The sequence below is a fragment of the Mustela nigripes genome, chromosome 14, assembly GCF_022355385.1.
Source record: "Mustela nigripes isolate SB6536 chromosome 14, MUSNIG.SB6536, whole genome shotgun sequence".
Classification (NCBI taxonomy): domain Eukaryota; kingdom Metazoa; phylum Chordata; class Mammalia; order Carnivora; family Mustelidae; genus Mustela; species Mustela nigripes.
The window spans coordinates 31134670-31157663 of record NC_081570.1 but is presented as its reverse complement, the minus strand read 5'-3'; the positions used below and the strand labels follow the sequence as shown (position 1 = coordinate 31157663).

The 22994-nt window shown below is 46.6% G+C and overlaps 1 protein-coding gene across 7 annotated transcripts in view; it reads right to left on the bottom strand.

Annotated features, from left to right (window-relative positions):
• NFYC (nuclear transcription factor Y subunit gamma) overlaps positions 1-22994 on the bottom strand; it is a 68916-nt gene that overhangs the window by 1653 nt on the left and 44269 nt on the right. For 5 of the 7 annotated variants that reach the window (XM_059374305.1, XM_059374310.1, XM_059374309.1 and 2 more), the window contains exons 3-9: positions 19961-20032; positions 18406-18519; positions 14496-14591; positions 9275-9448; positions 5787-5945; positions 2620-2727; positions 83-142 (exon numbers count right to left, since the gene is read on the bottom strand). In XM_059374305.1, the coding sequence (XP_059230288.1) occupies positions 83-142; positions 2620-2727; positions 5787-5945; positions 9275-9448; positions 14496-14591; positions 18406-18519; positions 19961-20032 (783 nt within the window). The remainder of the gene's footprint in view (positions 1-82; positions 143-2619; positions 2728-5786; positions 5946-9274; positions 9449-14495; positions 14592-18405; positions 18520-19960; positions 20033-22994) is intronic. The other 2 variants (XM_059374308.1, XM_059374312.1) reach the window with 1 other exon arrangement.

Below are 22994 nucleotides of genomic sequence, written 5' to 3'. Positions count from 1 at the left end.
CTAACCATCCAAACCCACAGATCTCACCTGCTACCCCTGACAACCCCTCACCCTCGGCCCCTGCCCAGACTGGGTGTCCTACCTGTCCATCCGTGAACTGGCTGAACTGCTGCTGTCCTTGCTGCACCTCTGTCTGCGTGATCTGCAGGAAATCAAGACGGCACAGCAGGCAGGTCAGCTGCAGGGCCCGGTACAGCCCTCCCGCAGCCCACAGCCAGGAGAGGGTGGTGAGGACCACACAAGACAATGCATGTAAAGTGCCCAAAATGAGGCCTGCCACAGAACAGGTGCTCAGAGAGTAGCAGGAAAGCAAGGGTCCTTCCCCTATCCACCGTCACGGATGGCTACTCAGCGCTGGCACGGCAGAGAAGACCACAGAGGACCCTGGAGCAGGAAATATATAGAACCTCCACAACCACCTCCCTTGCCATCCACCTGCCCCCCACCTGCCCCCCACATGCCCCTTACTGCAAGCTCCTAGGAGCTATCGTAGCAAGGCCTCCCATTTAGGGCTTAGGCAGAAAACCTGAGAGTCTTTTAGCCAGTGAACGCAGACAGCAAAACGTGGGGCAGAGTGGTGAGTGGTCCCTTTCGTTCTTGGAAGGTGGGCTCCACACCAAACCCGTATCACCTAGATTATCTGACTGGAATACGAAACACCCTGGCGAGGAGGCGGCCTTGGCCCTGGAAGTCCTTGCGGCACACCTATGAAGTACTTTTTCCGAGACAGGCCACGTGCAGCCCTTTGGGCCAAGCAGGGGGTGGGGGTGGGGGTGGAGGTGGGCGGGGCAGGGAAAACATCGACCACATGTACCTACAATCTCACATGGGGATTTTAAGGACATGTGAAAAGAACTGTGCTGCCACGTGGAATTGCACCACACTGTGCCTGCCAGCTGCTCGACACAGCCTGGCAGACCAGGAAGAAGACGGAAGCGTGCTCGTGTGCGTATGTGTATCTACGGAACATCTGACTGTAGTCCTGTGTGTGCCATCTCCTGGAACCATCACAGCCAACCTGCCACGTAAGGACTGTCCTCTCAAGTGTCCTCACGACAGCCAAAAACAACCCATCAGGCTTACCCAGGAGGCTGTCAGGAGTAAGGGGACTGGTGTGAAAGGGCTTCAGAGGGTTTCTTACTTTGCACCCTGTTTTGGGTCCTTCCCCTCCCACCCACCTGGAAGCGGCTGGAGGGCAGAAGCTCTATGTTTTGTCTTTACAGCCCCCAGTGCAAAGTAAGCATTTAAAGAAATGTCTGCAGAATAAATGAATGACCCTGGGACAAATGGAAAATACTCTTCATAGATGAGAAGATCAGCTGTGCCCTGTGGCTGGCAGGACTGCCCTCCGCATGAGCTAAAAAGAAAGTTTCATTTACCTTTAAATTCCATATGCATATTATTCATTCAACAAACACACACCAAACACCTACTATGTGCTAGGCTATCACAAGTTAAGATCTGTTGTAACGCAGACTCCCAAAAGCTCTCAGGTGCCCCCTCCTGGCTTCTCCCCAACTACTGTCCGAAAACCCGACTCTTCCCACTTTCTGGCTTTAGTTTCTGGTCCCCAGACTGACCTCAGAGGAACCAAAAACTCTTCCTTTTCCCCCCAAACCCATGCCATGAAAAAAGGTTTTGAACCTTTTAAACCAGGTTAGAATCTTAACAAGGTTTTGTTTTTCACTTTTGTTTTTTATAAAAAAGAAGGGTACCTGAGGGTATGACCAGTCTGGAGATGTGACTCCATGCCAGTGAGCCCCAAGGCATTTAGGGAAAAGCCCAAGTCCTTATGTAAGCCAAGAAATGGGTCTGGAACGGGCCCTTTAATGATCCCAGAGACTGTATGGAACTCTGAAGCCTTGCTTTTGGCTCATTCCTATTTTCCCAAATGAGATCTTTGGAGAGCTGCTCTACAAACTCAGCTCCGTCACCACTGTCAATAGATACATCACCAGAAATGCAACTGGGCCGACGCGTCCAGCTCTTAAACGATCGCTGCTTTTTTTGGGTCTGAGGCAGAAGAATCCATTAACAACGCCTCCCCTTGACCAGCACTGCCCATCCCCTGCAAATGATGCCCACGACCCCAATCCCCAAGCCCCAAACCCCAAGCCCAGGGGGGCTGCCCCCTCAACACCTGTGCCTCACAGTCTTCCATATTTTAGGGCATAGGAGGAGATGAAGGGGGCAGTCTCTGGCTAGGTGTGCACGAGGAAGTAAAAGCCACGCAAGCCTTCCAAAGGACACGGGAGTGCCAGGACACAACAGCTATCTGGTTTTAAAGATGGAAACTCAGTCTGGCGATGAGGCCCCCTGTCAGAGCACCTCCTCTAGTCAGACATGCACACACACATCAGGCTTTCTTCAAGTCCTTGAGATCTCCCCTCCTTCACATTCCTTTCTCCCACGAGAGTAAGACAGCAAGAGACACACTTTGAATCTAATCCTCCAATAAACCCCATCTGTCCTTTGGGTGAAGAGATGAGCAGGGTGTGGGGGTGGCTCTTGCCAAAGGGTGAGGTGGCGAGAGCTATTGCTGAGCCCCCCTTTGCAGCCAGAGGCCAGCTCCGGCCAGCTGCCTATCCAACCCAGGGCCTGCATCGCTGGGGCACGTACCTGTTGAGCGTTGGTGGCAAGTGTCTGGATCTGTCCCTGCACGACCTGGGTGCCTGATACAGGCTGGGCTAAGCGAATGTACTGCAGCTGACCGGCATTCAGCTGCACCTAGAGCAGGGCAGACAAGCAGATACAGGAGACTGAGTGCGACCTCAACAGGCAGGCTTCCCATGACCAGAGGTGATGACTGTCCTCCATACCCTTTTGACCCTTCCAAAGAAACCTACTTTGAAAACTGTAACATCCCCACCCGGCAAGTCACAAAACACAAAAGAGGGTACGTTCCCTAAATGGACTTTGGAGAAAATGCCCAGAGGACCTGGTCACATACGTGGGAAACAGCATGGCCACACCCTCAACATTCACTGGGCTCAGTTTACCTTAGGATTTTATCCCAAAGACTGTCAGACATGATCAGAATGCTTTGTACCTGAAGTCTGGGCTACTCTGCCCTCTGTCTCCAAACTCCACCACCCCACATCCTGGGATGGCTGACGCGGTACTGAGAAGAGATCCGGCATCTGCCAAGAGCCCAAAACAGATGGCTGCCACTCTGCACCCTAGCCCTAGTCCTGCCCAACCCCATGCCGCACACGTCTGAAGAAAAAACTGGCCTGCTTCACTATCTCAGAACCTAACAGCCAGGACCAATGGGGGTCTGTGGATCTTTTGGGATCCTTGGTGTTCAGCACTAGCTTCTGGCCAAACTCCTCCCAAGGGGAAGATGAATCAATAAACCTTTCACAGAAAACCCCATCATGGGAAACCAAAGCTACAAAAATGCCCTTAGAGTCCCTCAGCTTAAGATTAAGTCTCAGATAACGCAGTAATACCACACGCTGCATTTAATTGTGCGCTAAAAGCCTTAACTCAGACTCCTAACGCTCCAGTGCAGCGTGAAGTGTCTCAGTGCCTTGAGCGGAACATGGAGAGACCAAGGCGGCTGGTTGCTCAGCACAGGAGAGTCAGCAGAGCACTGCAGACATTCATACTCGGGATTTGGGGGATGAAAGAGGTGCCAGGAGAACAGACTGGTCTCTCTCTACCTGGGGGCCCAGACCACACCCTCCCCTGGCAGCCCAGCAGGCTGTTGTTGCCATGGTAAGCTTCCAGAAGCGAACAGGAAAGTTATGTGTCTTTGTCCTGGAGCAAGCTTTCCCCTCACCTCCATGAGCTTACAGGTTATTTTACTTTCCATGAGGAAAATGCTGATAAATGGAGCTGCACTCCTGCATGCAGTGTTAAATCACAGCGCCTCTCTGCAACTTCAGCCTTAAAGAGGATCTGAGTCACCAAGAAAAGACTAACACTTGGTAGTTTGTGTGGTAGTTGGAAGTTCTTGGTAGACCAGATTCCAGAACTGTCCACTTATGGCAAAATGGAGGCACAAAAAATGTAAACCCTTTAAGACTCTGGTTCACAGGAGACGGACCAAGATAGTGTGATGGGTGGTCATTTCTTTCTGAGAATATGCCAACTTGCTGGGAAGTTGTGATGCAGGCCCAGACGGCCCTGCTCTAAGTCCTATAGGGTGGCTTCCAGGCAACAGCACTAAGTAGCTTTTGGGGATGAAGGCAGCTGGGTGGAGGCTTGGGAAGCCTCATCTGCTGGGACTGATGGTGGCTGGTCCCAGGAGTCACCAGAGCTCCAGCCAAGGAACACAGGATGAAAGACTACAGCCTTGTCCCAAGAACAGGGAAGGTGTCCTGACAGCCACAGGGATTTTACATGTCCCAGCTGGAGAGAGCTCTTTGCAGAAACTCAGATGGGACTGAAAAGTTGTGAGCCAGATAGTTCCAAGCAGTTCTTAGGAGCAAGTAGCTCCTCTTTTAGACTTAGGTTGAGACATCTGGTGATACTCTGCCCTCAGTCTTCCACCACAAAGACAGGTCCAGGGAGCCTGACAGCTTTTTGATGTTAAGTCTAGGATAAAAATGCCTGCCCTCTGGGCTTTTAAAAGAGAAGCGAAGTTTCCTTCCTGAAGGTCCTCTCTATTGGGGTGAGCACTCCGAGGAATTCGGAAATGCAGACTCCTGCATTAGTAATCTAAGACTAGCGAATTCCGCAACAAATCTGGGCTTAAGCTCTGTGACTGGGAGTCAGAAAGACTTGAGTTAAAGTTACTGCAAGGGGGGGACCTCTTCTCTGGCTTAAGTGAACTTGTTCTGGCACCTTCACATGTAAAATGGAGAACGAACCATTCAAGAGAGGTTTTGGGGATAGTGCTGAGACAGTGAGGCAAGGCACCTGGAAATGACGGATCTGTATGCGTGCGCGTGTGTGTGGGGGGGTGGGGGGCGAAGAGAGAGAGGGAGCAAGCTCTAGCAGAGGGAGAGTGCACCAAAAGCACAAGAAAGGGAGGAAAGGAGAGAGGGGCAACAGAAAGATACACAGAGGCACACACACTCCACTTTCCTTCAGTTTTCTCTTGGTCTATTACTCTGTTAATAAGAACAGTCCCCAAAATGGAGCTTTTTTCAAAGAGGAAGTGGTTAACCAAGTCCAAGGGAGTTTCTCTATCTGCCTACATGTCATTTGCAACAGGAAGGGCAAGGGGCAGGAAATGGAAGGACTGCTCCACGTCACTCTCTCTCTACATCTCTGGGTGGCAAAATGACCAATGTATAGATAGCAAGTGTTAAGATGGGACATTTTTTACAAAAGAGCAAGAACAAGTAAAAAGCCAACAAATCCAAGAAATGAAATCCCGCAAGGCGTACAGGAAGCAGCAGTCCACAGTGAAGGGATGGATAAGTTAAATGAAAGCCAAAAATATACTTTGCTGCAGGCTCCACTGGGAACTGACTCATGAATATGCAACAAGTGTATTTATGGCCTTCCCTGTACACCTCCCTCTTATTCTCTGCTAATCAAAAGACAGGACTGCCTCACGGGGCCTTTGGGTCTTGGCATGAAATAGTGGTTACGAGCACTCTCAGCGTAGGTGGAGCGCAGGGAAATCGAAAGGAGCTGCCCCGCAGTGGTGAACCCGAGCTGGATTAAAGAAAAGCAGTGAGTGTACAGGGAAGCAAGTCGTGGTCTGGGTTAACAGGGATATCGTTTAGAGAAATGTATGTACACATACACACACGGGTAGACACGATATTCTGTGTGCGCGTGTAAGCTCAGCGCCTTGGGGGGTGGGGGAGAGGCCGAGCGGGGCTTACCGGAATCTGCTGGATCTCTCCTGTGTTCGTGATGATCTGCTGCATCACCTGCATGGTCTGCCCGCTGCTGCTCTGGGCTTGCTGGGCCTGACCCTGGGGCTGAGCCTGAACAATCTGCACCTGCTGGCCTTCTCCCACCTGCATGGTCACGGGTGTGGTCTGGAAAGAAGAGTGAGGAGAAAATGGCTTCAACCCCAGCTCAGAGCCCATAGGGGCTCAGGAGCAGTTAATTAGGAGCAAACCCCGTCCGTGGTTCCCTAATCTCATCTTAACACTAATTAAAAATACTCAGAGTCCTCTGGGCCTAGAGCACAGCTGAAGTTACTCTCTGAAATAAAAGACGGGAGAATGCCACATAGATTTTTAGGCTCACAGTACAGAATACCTGCCCAGGCCCCAAACACCTCTATGGTTCAAATGCTGCAGCTTCCCAAAGCCCCTTCAGTGACAGGAAGGCAAAAGAATCCAAAGCAACCATGACAGCTCACTGGAGGCATGGCCAAGGTCAACTGTGGAGCAGGTGAATGTGGAGAGCCAACTAAATGGAGAGTGAGGTCAGAATGAACTTACAATGCTCAGGACCTCAGACTCCCTTCTAGCATGCGACACTGGGAGGAGATGAAGCGCACACCGGCCTCACGCGAGCAGAATGACCGCAGCCTACACTGGCCAGATCAAGCACGGCTCCGCATGGGACAGGCAGACACCACAAAGACCTGGAGCTGAACTCTCTAGAAACAGGAACCTTAGTTTTAAGAAATTTCTGTCCAACATCCCTCACTTGGCAGACTGTCTCTCATACACACTTCATGGACTGCAGTTCCAGGAAACTTACTCCTTTGAGAGACGATAGACTTGAACTGTCAAAAGGGTTGGGCAGTCACTTGCTCAAATTTCAAAACTTCAAAATTTCAAAAGGGTCCCAGATGGGACCCTTACAGACTACCCAGAGCAGGGAAGACCAGTACATATTGTTCATCTGCTGGGGGAGGGGGTGGGGAGCAGTGGGCCATGGCGATGGTGGCGATGGTGGTGGGGCGGGGGAAGGGTGCGATCTTTTAAACACCACACCTACACCCCCAATGCCCCGGTTCCGGGATGACAACTCCCCACTCTGAATTCTGAATCACTTCAGTAAGAAGATGCTGCGAGTCTCAGTGGCTCCTGGGCTTCTATCGATGCTGCTATTCTGATGCTCTTACGTTTCTAACCGCACAGGTCTCCTGTGCATCTGAAGTTACAGGAGAAGGGGACGTGTTCTAGGAACTACAGTTGAGATTCACAGAATTACTAGGTAAGGAGAACTTACTATGACCTGGAGGTCGGGAGGAAAGAGGACAGAGGGATCTATGTAAAAACACATGTGGTGGGTGGGCTGGGACAACAGGAAACACCTCCCATTCTCACACCAGCATTCTCAACTCAGCCTATTCCCCCGACCTCCAGGAATAGAAGTTTCCAATTTTATGACAGAACACACAGGATTCACTTTACCAAAATATGCTTTCCTTCCCACTTAGTAAGTATTCTGTCCCGCAAAGGTTACCTGAACTCAACTTGAAATAGCCATTAATTACTACAGGTCCAAGGAGGGGTGACACAGCACAAGGCCACCCTGAAGCAGCAGGACACAGAATGGCTGGGAGACCCAGGCAGAGACCAACTTCACCATCTCCGTAGGCCTCATCAGCTCCAAGCTGAGCCAGTCTGAGGTGACGAAGAGGAGAGATGAAATTCTTGCTGACTAAAAAAAAATGCATACTGCCAACTCATCACTGTACTCTATCAACTCAATTTTCCCAAGAGGATTTCCAAGGTATTTCTAAATCACTTCAGGAAAATGAAGGCTTGTGTTAGCATGGCATCTGTCAAATCACGTATGGAGTGTCCTGCTGTCAGAGCACAACAGCCACGAGCTTCTTAGGATGTTCAGCCAATCAGAGCCTGTGCCTGGTGGACTCCCTTGAAGTTTGCTCTGTAAAGGGATAAAGGCTTTGGCAGGGAAAGCTCTCACCATCGCAGAGGCACAGCATTAGCCAAAGAAGGTCTCTTAGGCATGGTATGGTGAACTCCTTGAAGCAAGGACTGGGCTGCAATCATCTTTGAACCTCTCCTGCCTAGCCATGTCTGGCGAAGAGAAAGCACCCTAAAACTTCTGTTATATGAATTAAAAAGTGAGACAGGGAATAAATCCTAAAATCTTCATTAATATTTAAATCTACCTCTGCCCCAATTTGTTTCTTCTAGGCAAACCCAGCTCTTACCCACAGACACAAGGCTATCAGTGTCCTCTGCCTCTATTCTCAGACTTGCCTAAATGTCCCCCATGCTGACTGTGTCTTCCCAACACTCCCTGTGCAGTTTCCTGCCTTTGCCCGTGCTTTGCTCTCTTCCAGAAAGCCCTCCTCCCCCTCTTTATCTGATTCGTTACCACTGCTCCCTCTAAGACTTGTATTATTCCCTTCAGGGAACCTTCTCTGACACTTGCTTCTATCACTTCCCTCACATTGTTTTATATATAGAGATTGTATATATAATTTTTTATTATATATATTTTAATTATATATATAATTTTAAGATTTTATTTCATTTATTTATTTGTTAGAGAGAGAGTGAGCACCCAGGGGGAGTGGCAGGCAGAGGGAGAAGCAAGGAGCCCGATGTGGGACTGGATCCCAAGACTCCGGGATCACGACCTGCACTGACGGCAGACCTTTAACCGACTAAGCCACCCAGGCATCCCCTAGATATCCCTTTTGATGTGATCCCATAACACCCTTTACACACCCCTAAGAGTTTCTTACACTTCCCATGTGGTGGTATTTTAATCTTTAAGTATTTGTACCCTACTAGATTGTGAAAATTCTTAAAAATAGGGACTGCTTTATCCCTAGCACATAGGATAGGACTCAATGTTTTGTGAATAAATTAATGCTTGACAGAGAATTTGGATTCGGAGCTCAGAGAACAGAGCTCTCTACAGCCTCTCATGACTCCCAACAAACGTGGATTCACAATGCTGCTTTCACAATACTGCTAGGGAGAGAGAATATTCTGACTGCTACTGTAAAAAGAGGTCCCTTGACACAACCGTGGTGCAACAGAGAAATGATGGGGAGAAGGGGAAGAGAGGGATGCAAGCTGGTAACAATGCCTAATCTCCTAACAGCAGCCATGGGGTCCAATTACAATACCTTCTATGGCGATGTCACTACTCTTCATGGGGCACAATACAGACGTTTTCCCTTAGCTCATGGGGATCCTGACGGGTGTCTCATTCACTGCACTCTCATTTGACCCTGAGGAAACTGGGACCCCGAGGTTAGGGTGACACATCACCTGGGTGATGGGGAGAAGCCCAAGTTTCCAGAACTTCAAGTCTAGTGCCCTATAATGATTGGCCTGCCTCTCCGCCCAGGCCAGGCCTTTTCCATCCTGCACCTAAGCAGCACGGTCCTGCTGGCGGGGACCCCATACAGCTCACGGACCTGGCCCTGCTGAGGCTGTGCGATGATGATCTGCCCAGGCTGGATGGTGGCTGTGGAGCTGCTGGTCTGCTGGCCCTGCTGCTGCCCCTGGACTTGGACGGCGGCGGGCTGCTGAGCCAGCGTGAAGTAGTACTGGACAGGCTCGGCAGGAGTCACGGACTGGCGCACCTCCTCCTGTGGGGTAGAAGGAGAGGCAGGTAAGAGGAAAAGAACTGACTCAGCAGCCGCCACAGTGAATTTCCATTCTTCCCCCAGACAGACTCTGTGCAGTTGCCTGCTGAATGCTGAGCTCTCCACATTTGAAGCCAAAGGAAAGTGGAATTCGAAGAGCCCAGTTGTGCTAAATCAAACTAAAAATAACAGATTCCATAGGCTTCACAAAACATACAGCCAATTTTCTGAAGTACAGAGTAATCACCCATTGCGTGATGAGTTGCAAATGGGCAAATAATTACCGTAACTAAAAACCACGCACCAGCAGTGCTTGTCAGTAAACGCTGTCAAGGCCTGTGATCTGCAGACGGTGCTAATTGCGAGCACTGGAAAGATGCTACCCAAACATCAAGCTCTCAGGCTGGCCCCCAATGTCCCAAATAGGCAGCACTCTCCTTATTTGGGGCCTGCCAGCTCTGGAGGGACAGAGCAGGAGAAAGCGAAACAGGGCTTTTCCTGGGCTGGAACTTAAAAATTGAATGTCAGGATTGAGAGCACCGGTAGGCAAGTGCCCGGCTTTTCACAGTACGTCAAGAGCACTATGGTCACAGAGGGCCACGTCTATCCAACATCATGTCTGGTTCTGGTTGTACTTAGCCACAGCAACCCAGGGGGGTCTGAGGGACAGCTCTCCGCTGAGGGGGCAGCCTTAGCTGACTAGGGAGGTCGCATTCGGTCCAATCTGCTGGATGACGAGACCGTTCCTTCTTCAGCTGACGTTTTCCATGGCAGAAGGAGTAAACAACCCTCTCCCAGCCACCTTGAGCTCACAGCTGAGAGTGTAGGATGTTTACACACACTACGGCATGGTTAGAGCCTGGGGTCCAGGGTTGGTGGGCCCCTGACCACTGACACAGAGGTCGGCGTCTGCTCCGGAGGGCCCTGTGACACACGGTGCCCCTGCCTGGGACAACAAAAACAACAGAAACAGACAACCACTCGGGCGGGCTGAGCAGAAAATTAGCTTAATTTACTCACTTCCTTGTTCTGGGATAAGTTTGCCAGGTTCAAGAAAAGAGGAAAAGATATTTCTTCAAGGTATAGAGATGCTGTGGACTGCCTCAAAAGCTCCCCAAAGTGACAGTGACACAGGCGGTACTGACTGCGTACCCTCACTAGGTTAGGAGTCCCAATCTACGTTGCACAGTCCCTTCCTCACCACACTTTGGTGTACCTGCTTATCAAATTCACTGCCTTCCCTGCTTGGGTGAGAGCACTTTGAGGGCTCAACTCTCTCTTGCTCTCCGATGTCCCAGCCATTCATTTCCTTGTAAGGTATGTAGCAGAGGCTGCTGAATGACAGATTATTTATAGGAGTCAGACAGAGAGCTGCAGGTAGGAAAGTAGTTTTTTTTTTTTTAAAGTAAGCTCTATTCCCAACATGGGGCTTGAACTCACAACCCCAAGATCAAGAGTTGCATGCTCTTCCAACTGAGTCATCCAGGTGCCCCAGAAAGTGCTTTTTAAAAACTTGAGTTGGTAGTATGACACATTCTCTTGAACTCAACAGCTGTTATCAACAGAAAAAAAGTACCTAAACTCTCTTTTGCTACCTCTAGGATTCTGTGGCCATGATGTAGGGAGAAGTTTTTATGCCCCTACAGAACAGGGCATGACTGGGGGGCCCCAGATACTAGAATTAGGACTGCTGACATCTAGCCTTTCAGGAACTGGGGTCCCGGCATCACAAGATTCCCTAATGGCCACCTCAATAGACACTTTTAACCTTCTGGGTTTCTGAGCTAGTTCTCAGACATATATGAATTTTCTAGGTTATTAATGTGTTCTGTGCTTCAGACCCAAACAGTTTGAACCCTGAATGTAATCACACTGAGGCAGAAGAAAAAGGAGGTCCCCTTTTTTCTCATCTAAGTCTCAGTCCCCAGAACAACCTAACTGTGACAACAGCAGCTCTATTTCAACTCGACATTTTACCATTATAAATATTATGTATATAGAGACATTTTCCCTTAGCTCTTGGGGATCCTGAAGGGTGTCTCATTCACCCTTCAACTAGCTCTTGGCTGTAGAAGGGATAAATACTGATACCCTCTCTTAACCAAGAAACAGACGCCAACTGCCAACTGCCAACCTATTTAAAGGTCTTGAAATAGGTTCAATGCATTTATTTTCCACTGAGAATGCCCTTCCCATCTTGTAAAAAACATCAATCACTACACTCTAGACCTAACTTACAAAAGCTCTCGGGTAAATGAGAGGGTGGAGAGGATTGAGACTTCCCCAGAACCAACCTGAAGGAAGTCAGGGAGGAGGGAGAAACTGGCATTTCCCAGACCTGACCTGTGATTTGTCTCCAGTTCTCTCGCACTGCAACTAACCTGCAAGTGAATATAGTCTTTCTGCCAAACAAAAAGCAGTTCCTTGAAGCAGCCCTTTTGGAAGCCAAAATACTTCCTGCCAAAAATGGTGACAGCACGTAAAGAGCTTCTCCTATCCTGCCTACCACACCTTCTTGTTCGGGAAACAGGCAGTGCCCAGGACACTCAGGAAGTACCAAGGAGAGGCGCTCAGAGCAGCGTTTTGAGGATCAGGCGTGACTGCTCTCGAATCACTGGGATGGAAGGAGGCACATCTAAGGTTCTTCTGCATCATGAAGACTCATCCGGCCAATGGAGGGCAAGCTAGCAAAGGAATGATTATGCTTGGTTTAAAGAAATGGGTGAAGAGAAAATGACATTTCAATGGGCAGGAACTTTCAACTCATAGCTTTAGTGGGGTAGAAGTCAGCTTCAACTACCCTCTGCTTCTGAACAGTCTACTTGCTTCCCCAAAGAACAAGAGAAATGTCCAAGCATCTCTGAGAAGTCAAGGACCTTAGATCTACACCTCAATATTTCTGGCTAGTTTCTTTCCCTGGCAGTGGGGAATTACCCCCTGTGCTAGAACAATCTCCAAATGACTGGATCAATTCAGGATAGGGCATCTGCCCAGCTTTCACACTGGCTTCCCTGACCAGAGAGGGCTTGCTCTCAGAATCTTTTCAGAAGTGGAGACTGACAGACGTCAGAGAATGAGCAGCACCCCATCCTCGGGCCATCACTATGGAGCTGTACAGCCAGCCCCAGACTGAAAAAAGTACTTTCGCTTCAGTAGCCACAATGAACTGCTGCCTCCTTCAGAAAGGGTGAGTTTTGGAGAGTAGGCGCTTTTAAAGGACTTAAGGAGGTGCCAGCCAATTTGGAGCTGGGGAAAACTTCATGTCTACAGAGGATTAAAAGTGCTATCTTAGAATTTCAGGCCAGCTTTCAGCAATCTCAACCTTTCAAAGGCCAGGCAGCAGCTGTCCCCAGTAGGACTCCAATCAATGGCTTGAACACCTACAAAGACCTGAATCAAGGCAGCAAGGAGCTGTTTCAGCTAGACACACTTTAAAAGGGAATGGATCACAGCACTACGGTCAGGCTAGGATGGAACTAGGAGCTATCTGACATTGCGAGAGCGCCAGGCACTGAGGAACCGAGGAAGGGACAGGACACGACCCTTCCCTCCAGCCGCCTGGTTCAGCAGACAGCCCAAAGAGAATGAGTAGGCGTTAGCACAAGGCCTGATTTTGTCACAGGGCTCTCACCACCTTGTTTTTAAAGGGGGTTTCTGAAACAAATTCCAACAAGGAGAGCAGGGGCGTGGTAGCATTTGTTTTGGAGGAAGAGAAGTGGTCTGAGTTCTTGTGGCAGGGACTTCTCAGAGAGGAGGGAAACACCCCAAGACGAGGAACTGAGCCCGTGGGCACAAACCTGCAATGGTTTCAAAGGCGCTGCGCAGCTGGGGACGACCGTGGCAGCCTGCCGCTGTAAACATCCGACTGAAAGCTCCTCTGAACACCTTACAGCTTCCAGTCAAGGATGTTTACAGTAGCAAAGACTGCCCAGAAAGAACGGAGCCGCAGTGAGGCGCCCTGCTCTAACAAGGAGGGGACAGAGGGCCTGCTGATCCAAAGGCCCCCAGGCAGGGTCAGGATTATAGATGTCCTTTAAGATGCACACTTCTACACTTCCTGACTGGTTATTAGTGCGAGACAGCATGGGAGAATGGTTGTCACTGAATGACTCTGTTCTAAGGATAATATATTATGAAATAATTCATTAAAAACACTCAAAATTTCATTAACAAGATAAAGCAAGCGGAACAAAAGCACAGCTCTGCTCCTGCCAGACACTGCCACTATTCCCCAAGCGTCTCTAACCACACCTACCAAGTCATGTAATCCGCATGCCTCAAACAATGAGCTATACAGGAAAGGGGTCTATTAAAATTGCAGTTAAGAGTTTGATGCACCCAAGGTGCTGAAAAAAAGTCAGTGTGATCTCTAGAGAGGGGCAGGCAAAAGAGAGGCGGAGATAGATAGTCACATTCTTTCCCGTGATTGCTTGAAAAACGGTTTAAGTGGTGGTTCTCAAATTTGGCTGCACATGAAAAACATCTGAAAAGTTTTAAAAAGTACTGTGACCTGGGCCTCCCCCCCCAACACAGATTCTGATTCAGCTGGTGTGAAGACTGGACGCCAGTATTTTTGAAACCCTAGCAGGTGATCTAATGTATAGCTCAAGCACGACACAGAGAACCGCAATCCAGAGTAAGAGAAAACCCAAGTCCATTCACTCCAACACCACTGTGCACGCAGAGAAGCTGTTTCTTTAAATCTTGAGAATCTAAAATCTGTACCTTGCTACGAATGTTCTCCCATTCCGTGTTAAGAACTCTGAGAGACTCTCTACGGTACCTTGAAAAGAGCTTCACTTTACTGTCTGTAACTTCTCTTTAATTCTTATTTTGTCTACTTTCACTGAAATACCACCTCAGAGGCACTGAGTTAAAAGTATCCATAAATGAGTAACAGAGGGAGATGTTAAGGATGGATCTGGTCTAGACAAAGAAAAGCAAAAGGAACAGCAAATGACTTGAGCTGAGAGAGGAAAAGGAGCGTATCTGACACGAGTGTGCAAGGTGCTCTTCAGTCAGAAGCAGGAGCAAGGCCATCCAAGCTTACCTGACGCTTTGGAGGTTTCAGTTCATCTCTTGGAACAATATCGATGAGAAAGTCAAACTGATCAAATTTTGTAATTGCCATGGCGATATCATTCCTCTGTAACAAAGAAAAGCAGGGTTAAAAATTAGCCTGGGGAGAAACTAGTTCACTTGGCTTTACACCCTCCACATGACTTCTAAGCCAAACTCAACGACCACAGCCAAGGCTATAGCTGAAAAAAGCACAGCCAAACTCATAAATCTCATGTCAGACTTGATGGGCAGACACTGACAAAGAAGATATGCACCTAGTTCATGCTCTACAAACTGGGTATTTGAGCCTCCAATTCCAACAACCACCTCTGCCGGATCCTACCCCAAGTCCTCTCCACAGCTTTTAAACTGTCGTACTCCAGCTAAGTTCGTACAAATCTAGCAATCTCAATGGGCAGGTTTCTGTTTCTTGTGTGGTTAGCAAGGTTAGGCTATTATTCAGTCTTACAACCTTTTGGTATCTCTACGGAAATCCTAATTAAATAACTTCTTACAATATTTTCTACTCATCGATCTGTAGAATGTTAGTTCCCACAAGTCTGTGATTTGTATTTTGGAATTTAAAGTCACAACATAGGGGCGCCAGAGTGGCTCAGTCGTTAAATGTCTGCCTTCAGCTCAGGTCATGATCCTGAACTCCAGGGATCAAGTCCTGCATAAGGCTCCTCACTCAGCGGGAAGCCTGCTTCTCCCTCTTCCACTACCCCTGCTTGTATTCTCTCTCTTGCTGTCCCTCTGTCAAATAAAAAAATAAAATCCTTTTAAATAAATAAATAGTAAAGTCACAATGTTAAATCCACGGTTTAAGTCTTGTTTAATGTGATATGAATACCAGAAGTCTGAAGTTACTAGAACTGACTAAAAGATTCTGAAACCAAGCCCTGGTTCCATTGAAATTCGAAAAGTAATACTCCCTTTCTTTAAATAATAAAACTAGTTTTTTTTTTTTTTAATTAAAAACTAAAAAAAAAAAATTTTTTTTTAAACATACTATGTATCCTTAAGATAGGAGTACTTTTCACTGTATGATCATTTTAAAGCAAAACAAACAGGAAACAATATAGTGAACTCTAGTGAATGATACCTGTGTTGAAGTCTTTAGGCAAAGTAAACTTTGAAATGCATTTAAAAATAGATGGGGGTGCCTGGGTGGCTCAGTCAGTTAAGCAACCTTGATCTCAGCTCAAGTCTGTATCCTGGGGTCATGAGTTTGGGCCCTGTGTTGTGGCTCAGCGTGGAGCCACTTAAAAAAAAAAAATATGTGACTCGATGGATAGAGAGACAGATAGGATGAAGCAAGCAAACTGTTAACAGTAGGATTTAGGCGGTGAGTATACAGGTACTCACTATGTGCTTATGTCTGAATGTTTTCCATAATAAAATATTGGGGGAGAAAGTCAACATGATAGCAGAAATGCCTAGCAATCTCTATACATCACATCTTTAAAGAGGTGACTCACCAGACAAAAGAAAAGGGGATGGAAATTTTCTGTTTTTCCCTTCCCTTGTCTCTGTGATGGCCCCAAGCCACTGAAATGCAAAACTCCAATCCACCCTTCTTGCCAACCATCAGCTTGATAATAAACCCTCCAACCGAAGCAGGGAGCATCTTAAGGCTGCCAGGTCTCATTTAAGATCAGTACGATATAGTATCACATTCCTGATGATGTCACCTACTCAAAGCTATCTAAACCGCTCATCTATGGATGGAACTGGGGGAGCAGCAAGGGTGGGGAACAAAATAATGAGCACCTCCAAACATACACCAAGTGTTCTACAGTATTTGGGAAACACAAATATATTTAAGTTGGTCTTTTTAACATTCTCTTAATGCTAGTGATATTTTCCTGAATACTCATATTCAGTAAAACACAGGAATCTTAAGGACACAGGTTTGATGAATTTTAACAAATACATATGGCCAGGTAGCTATCACCTAGATAAGATTATAAAGTGTCCTCTAACCCTTCCAACCAACGACCTGCCCCCCGAATCTGAGGGAAGTGCTACTCTGATTTCTATCACCATAGATGGTGACAGAACATGGTATCATGTGCTATATGATTTTCTCCTCTGGTTTCTTTTGCTTAAGGTAATTTTTTCAGATTCACCCAGGCTGGATGGATCAATTGTTTTTGTTGCTGTTCAGCAGTAACCCATTATATGAACATATCCCTTTTGTTTATATATCCCTATCTTGATGGATACTTGAGTTGTTTCCAGTCTTTGGCTATTATAAACAAGGCTGTTATGAACATTCTTAGACAACAAAGTCCACCCTTTGGGGTATATATCCAGGAGTGGGATGGCTGCATCATACAGCAGGGATATGTTTAAGCTTATTATAAAGTGCCAAAAAGTTTCCCAGAGTGATTATACACTTCACATTCAGCCCAGCAACAGGAGTTTCAGTCACTCCACTTCCTCACCAACACGTGGTACCGTACCGTCAGCCCCATTCCAGTGGGTGTAAACCAGTGTCTTGTCATTTTAATTTCTATTTCCCAAGGGACAATGACGTTGCACACCTATTCATATGCTTATTGGTCATTTGGATATCTTTTTTTTTTTTTTTAAGATTATGTATTTATTTGAGAGACAGCGCATGCGAGCAGGGCTCGGGAAAGGCAGGGGGAGACAGAATCTCAGGAAGACTCCCCACTGAGCAGGGAGCCCTACGTGGAGCTTGAGCTCAAGGACCCTGAGATCATGACCCAAGCTGAAGTCAGATGTCTTAACTGAGGATCCCAGGATACCTTCTTTTTTGAAGGGCCTGTCCAAGTGTTTTGCTTATTTTACTTTTTAGTCTGAACTGATCTTTATTTTATTTATTTATTTATTTATTTAGCAGAGAAAGCACAAGCAGGGGGAGTGGAAGGCAAAGGGAGAGGGAGAAGCAGGCTCCCCGCTGAGGAAGGAGTCCAATGTGGGGCTCGATTCCAGGACCCTGGGATTATGACCTGAGCCGAAGGCAGATGTTTAACCAGCTGAGCCACCCAGGTGCCCCTAATCTGAACTGATCTTGAAGGTAACTTTAACTGGATCTCTCTAGAGCCATAGGCTTCCTTCAAACCAGCATCGAGTAAGTTTGCCATGTTTAGCTGCACTAGAATATAGGTTTCCCAAGGGTTGGGGTTTGGGTCTGTGTTGTGTGTTGATCCCCAGAGCCCAGAACAGCTCTTGGCACATTGTGGGTGTTCAATAAATATTTGTAGAATAAATATGCGTGCATCTTCAATTTGGAAGTAATGGGAAACAAAGGAGAAAACAATTTACTTTCTTGGCTTTGTTATTGAAAGACTGCCAATATCTTCTATCACACCCTTCCTCTATGTCTGGGAAACCTTTCCTCCAAGAACTGGGCCTGGCTGTTAAGAGAAAGGCCTCTAGAGCCAATGACCAAGGGTCTTCACACAATATGAAATTTTTTTTTTTTTCTGTATTAAAATAAAAAGAAAATGAAAAAGAAGGAAAGGATTCCCAGGAAGGGAACAAAAAGGGCAAATAAAGTCGGTGAGATGGATTCTTCCTGGGACTTTCTTTCCTGGAGTCTCTCAGGGCTTCCAACCAGAAGCTGTTTACATCTGGAAATAGATTAGTATCCTGTTAGCCTGTTTATGGGGAGACCTCACCAACTGAAGAGTTCAGCCACTGAGCTGTGAAAACCACAAGAACTGGCAATGAAGATCCTTGGTGGGGAAATACTATTACGGTACAGGGTTAAGTCTGCCTCAAAACAGTGGAGGAAGATGCCAATTTCACACATCAGTTTGCCAGAAATCTAAGGAAGAACAATCTCTGGCCCAAAACGACACAAGAGAAGCAGGTTAAGGCAAAGACAGCTGCTTGCCCAGGTCCCCCATGGACGTCCACGTTACCTGCAGAGTCCGGCGCTTGTTATCCTCTGTGTGGATCCAGGCTCGAAGAGTCAACTCTGTGATAAAAATCTGGGCTGCCTTGGCAAAGAGCACAGGGGCTTCTGCACTGATCATCTGCAACAGACGTAGGCCCTCCCTGTCAATCACCAGCATGTCATTCAAACCAGTTTTGTCCCTTGCCTCATGTCCTGCCATGGACAATGAGGCAAGGTCTGGAAAATGAGAAGGTGACAGCCTCAAGAAATTCTAAGGTAAAATAAATCCACAAGCGGGGACAAAGCACATAGCTGGTAGAAGAAAGGAAGAGGGAAGAATACTTACTTTTCTAGGACCTACCATGCACTTTCTTATTTTCGTAAGAGACTTTCAAAGAAACTAGGGTTTAGGAGGAAGTGACTTGCCCATGGCCACAGAGTCAGTAAGTGGCAGGGTTTAGGTTCTAATCTAAGGAGAGACAATGTGGGGAAAGATAGTAAGTTTGAGAGCCAATGGATTCAGATAAAATTTCAGGCTTCCCATCCTTCTGGGCTTCATTTTTCACATAATGAAAAAGAAGACAACCTTCCCACAACCTTCCTGTGTTGCTGCAGGAATCAAATGAGGTGATACATGTAAAAGCACCCAGCACAGGGCCTGGCATTTAGTAAGTGCTCAAGTAATGTAAGCTGCCTTGTCATGTCTGACTTCGAAGTTCAAGCTCTTGGTCAAACAAGACTCCTTGTTTGAACCCTTGAACCCTTGGTGAGGTGGTCTGTGCAGGACAGAGCCATGGGAAGAGGTCTGGAGTTAAGGAAGCAGGAGATAAGAACTGGGATCTTGGTTCTTTTACTCTGGGTGAGTCACTTTTGACCCCTTTGTGTCTATTTCCATATCTTTATGATGGCACTATATAATTCTTATCCTAACAAATCTCACAGGGTTACCATGAGAAGGAATGAGAGCTAATAAAAGGGGAAATTACTGTGAACTGTTAGCTTAGCTTTCTATACAAACCCAGGGGACTATTAGTTTTGAGTGATAAGGAGAGAGCGTTACTTTCTCTCTGGGAGTTGAAATGGGAGGTGGGCTCTTAGGTATACAAAAATAGCCACTTGCAAGGAAACCTTTTCACAGGCGTTAAGTCACATAAAACAACTCACAGACAGAAAAGTTAGAACGGGAGCAGTATCATTTCTAAACATTTCTTAGAGCTCACACTGACAAGTAGAGACAGCAGTAAGATGCTAATTGAGAAGATGCACTGTCCTGCTGATTTGACGATTTGTGTTCACCCTGCACAGTGAAAAGATGGGTGACTCAAAAAGCAAACTCTCAGCATATTATCAACATCTGGAAAACAGGATATCCCTAATTTCCAGAGAATCACTATATAATAATTAAAACTGTTCAAATTCGGCTCACTTAACAATTTTAGACAGGAACCAAATAAAACAAGCAAGAGACAATAACGATATTTTCATTCTGTTTAATTAAACTTTGAGCACTACAAAAAGGAGCGACAATCTACCCACCATCATAGCTTCAATATGAATAATAAAAACGAATATGAATTCACCTTCACATCTTCATCCAGTTTCATAATCTTCTTAATACGAGCCAGTGGGAGTTCCTGTACTCGGAAATCTTTCTGAAATGAGTAACAAAAGGCACATAAATGGTGGGGACAACCAGCAGGGCACGACAGGCACCATGAAACACTGTGACTGGCCTAGTTCCTCCTTTTTGGAAAAACAGTAGGAGAGGAGGTACAGATTAAAAGAAGAGAATCCAACTCCCGGAGCAAAATTCTTCTTAGCCCATGCAAAGCTTCAAGCAATTAAAGGGTTTCAGAATAAATTTATGATGCCATCTACCAGCACCCTCATGAAAAGCAGACCCAAACAATATCAGATTCTTTGCTGGCACAATATAGAGATGCACTGAGTGTTTCCTCTGTACCTCCCCCACAAAGCTTACCAGGTCTGCAATATGCAGGTTAAAATGAGATTTTTGCCTCAGGGGCATTCCTTTAAGTTGCCAGGTCTTTCTTCTATTCTGGGACTACAAGGGCAAGGTGCAGCACCAGACCACAGTGACCCACAGCTGTCTTCAGCCAGTACTGGCCAGCACTGGCTACTTTTGACCTTTACACTAAACTAACACCAGAAATCAGGGAGGAGGGCCTTTCCCACCCCAGCAGCAAAGGCCTTGTCTCCAAAGTTTGCTTGGGGGTAGGGGCAGGAGTGGAAGAGTATGGGGGAAAAAAGGGTGAATTGATTAGCTGCCTTTTAGAACAGCCCTAGCACTTTTTCCTTTAACCAACAAGACTGGGCTGGGAGGAAACCACATAACTTTAATGTGGATAGGATTTTAGGAAAGGGCTTTTTGACCAGCACTACTTCAATTATTTGTGATTTAAGCCCTTTTTTATTCTGATACTACTGGTACTCAAACACATGCCCAGTGATGGATGCAATTCTAGAAATAAAAATCAATTCTAGGTTTCAAAGCTGCAGTGAAGAGAAAGATGCAAAGGCAGAGATTGGCTAAAATCAGCGAAACCTCTATTGGGTCAGGTGTCAAGTGCCAGATTCTGTAAGTGGTCTGAAATGTGACTCACCAAGCCCAAGGTGCTCACCGGAGAATTTGCACCATCACTTTATGGAAGGAGCAGCTATTGGCTGAGATTTGGTATACTGAACATGCATAAGTGAACTTTCTTTTCCAAGACCAACAACAGAAACCCTCAACTATATGCCAAAGAAGGCAATGGGGCCTTTTGGGAAAAGGTCACCAGCCTCCCCAGAATCCATTTTTATAACTACAGAAGGAAGAGCTTTATTATGATAGAATGTACACTGAAACACTGGATTTCTCCTCATAAACCCAACAAGTAGCTTGGGACCACTCACCTCTATAAACTTCCAACACCAATTTTTTATCTTTTCCCTTCCCAGCTTAGGTAAAACATTTTCCATAAAGCCTCTACTAGAACTAACCCTGGACTGGAGGAGCTTTACAAGTTCAAATTATTAAAATCTCACCCTAAAAAGACAGCAGGATATATTTACTGTTCTCATTTCTCATTCATGCAACTCAACTAAGAGTGAGTGTATGGGACCCACTACTGCATAAAAGATGCAAATCTACTCTTACCTTTGAACAGATTATAGTTTAATTGTTAGAGACTGCCATAGAAAAATATTATAACCCTCTATGCTATAGTAGGGTCGGGGTGTAAAATCCCACAGGGACAAGAAAGGAAATAACCCGCTGGGGGTGGAGGCAGGGGAGGGGCTGGAATGAACGAGAGGACTGGCAAATGCTCCGCAGAAGGGCTGACATCTGAACTGTGTCTAAGGGATGTTACAGAATTTGCTTGTTGGAAAAGTAGGAGAATGTCATTCAGACAAAAGCAGAAGGATAGCAACACAAAAAACATGGTCATTTAAGTTTCAGATGTATGATCTTAGTACAGACAGAAGCAGCGGGAAAGAGAATGCTGGCTTGGGGCCAGATCCTAAAGGGATTTAAAAAAACATTTAACCACCGAAAACAATCACTGGTCTTCCTTCTTGTGTGGCAGATCTCACAAAACGATGATGCTCAACAGAAATGCCAAGAGAATGCTGGGGATAATTCCTCTGGAAGACCTCCCAGGAGATACGCACAGCACAAGATTATGGCCACAAGGCCTAATAACTCGCTTGCAAGTGCAATGCTCACCCAGCTTGCTTATTTATGTATTTCCACACAACTGCTCTAAGATTTCTTCCTTTCTTTTTTTTTTTTAAAGATTTTATTCATTCATTTGACAGACAGAGATCACAAGCAGGCAGAGAGGCAGGCAGAGAGAGAGAGGAGGGAGCAGGCTCCCTGCTGAGCAGAGAGCCCGATGCGGGACTCGATCCCAGGACCCTGAGATCATGACCTGAGCCGAAGGCAGCGGCCCAACCCACCGAGCCACCCAGGCGCCCACTTCCTTTCTTTTTTTTTTTTAATAAGTCAGTCACAGAATGACAAATACTATCACGATTTCATTCATACATAGAACTTTTTAAACAATATATTTTAAGAGTTTTGGGATTTTTTTTTTTTTTTTATTTGTGGGAGAACACAAGAGGGGAGCAGGTCAGAAGAAGCAGCAGACTTCCCGATGAGCAGGGAGCCTAATCTGGGGCTCGATCCCGGGGTCTCTGGGTTCATGACCTGAGCTAAAAGCAGACACTTAACCGACTGAGCCACCCAGGCGCCCCAGCTCTCAAGTTTTTAACCAAAACCCAAAGGTGATAAGAAGACCTCCTTCCCCAACCTGAGAAAGAGAAAAATATTACTTTTAGAATTTCTATGAGACTGTTTTTCAATCAAAAGAAACAATAAAAGGTCCCACCTCAAAGAGGTATAAAATGAGACAGAAATTTACCAAAAACAAAAGACAAAAAAGAAACAAAACAAAACAAACAAACAAAAAAACAACAACAAAAAACCTTGCTCTAAGTCTCCCCCTCAAAAACCTTTTCTTTCACGGGGCGCCTGGGTGGCTCAGTGGGTTAAGCCGCTGCCTTCGGCTCAGGTCATGATCTCAGGGTCCTGGGATCGAGTCCCGCATC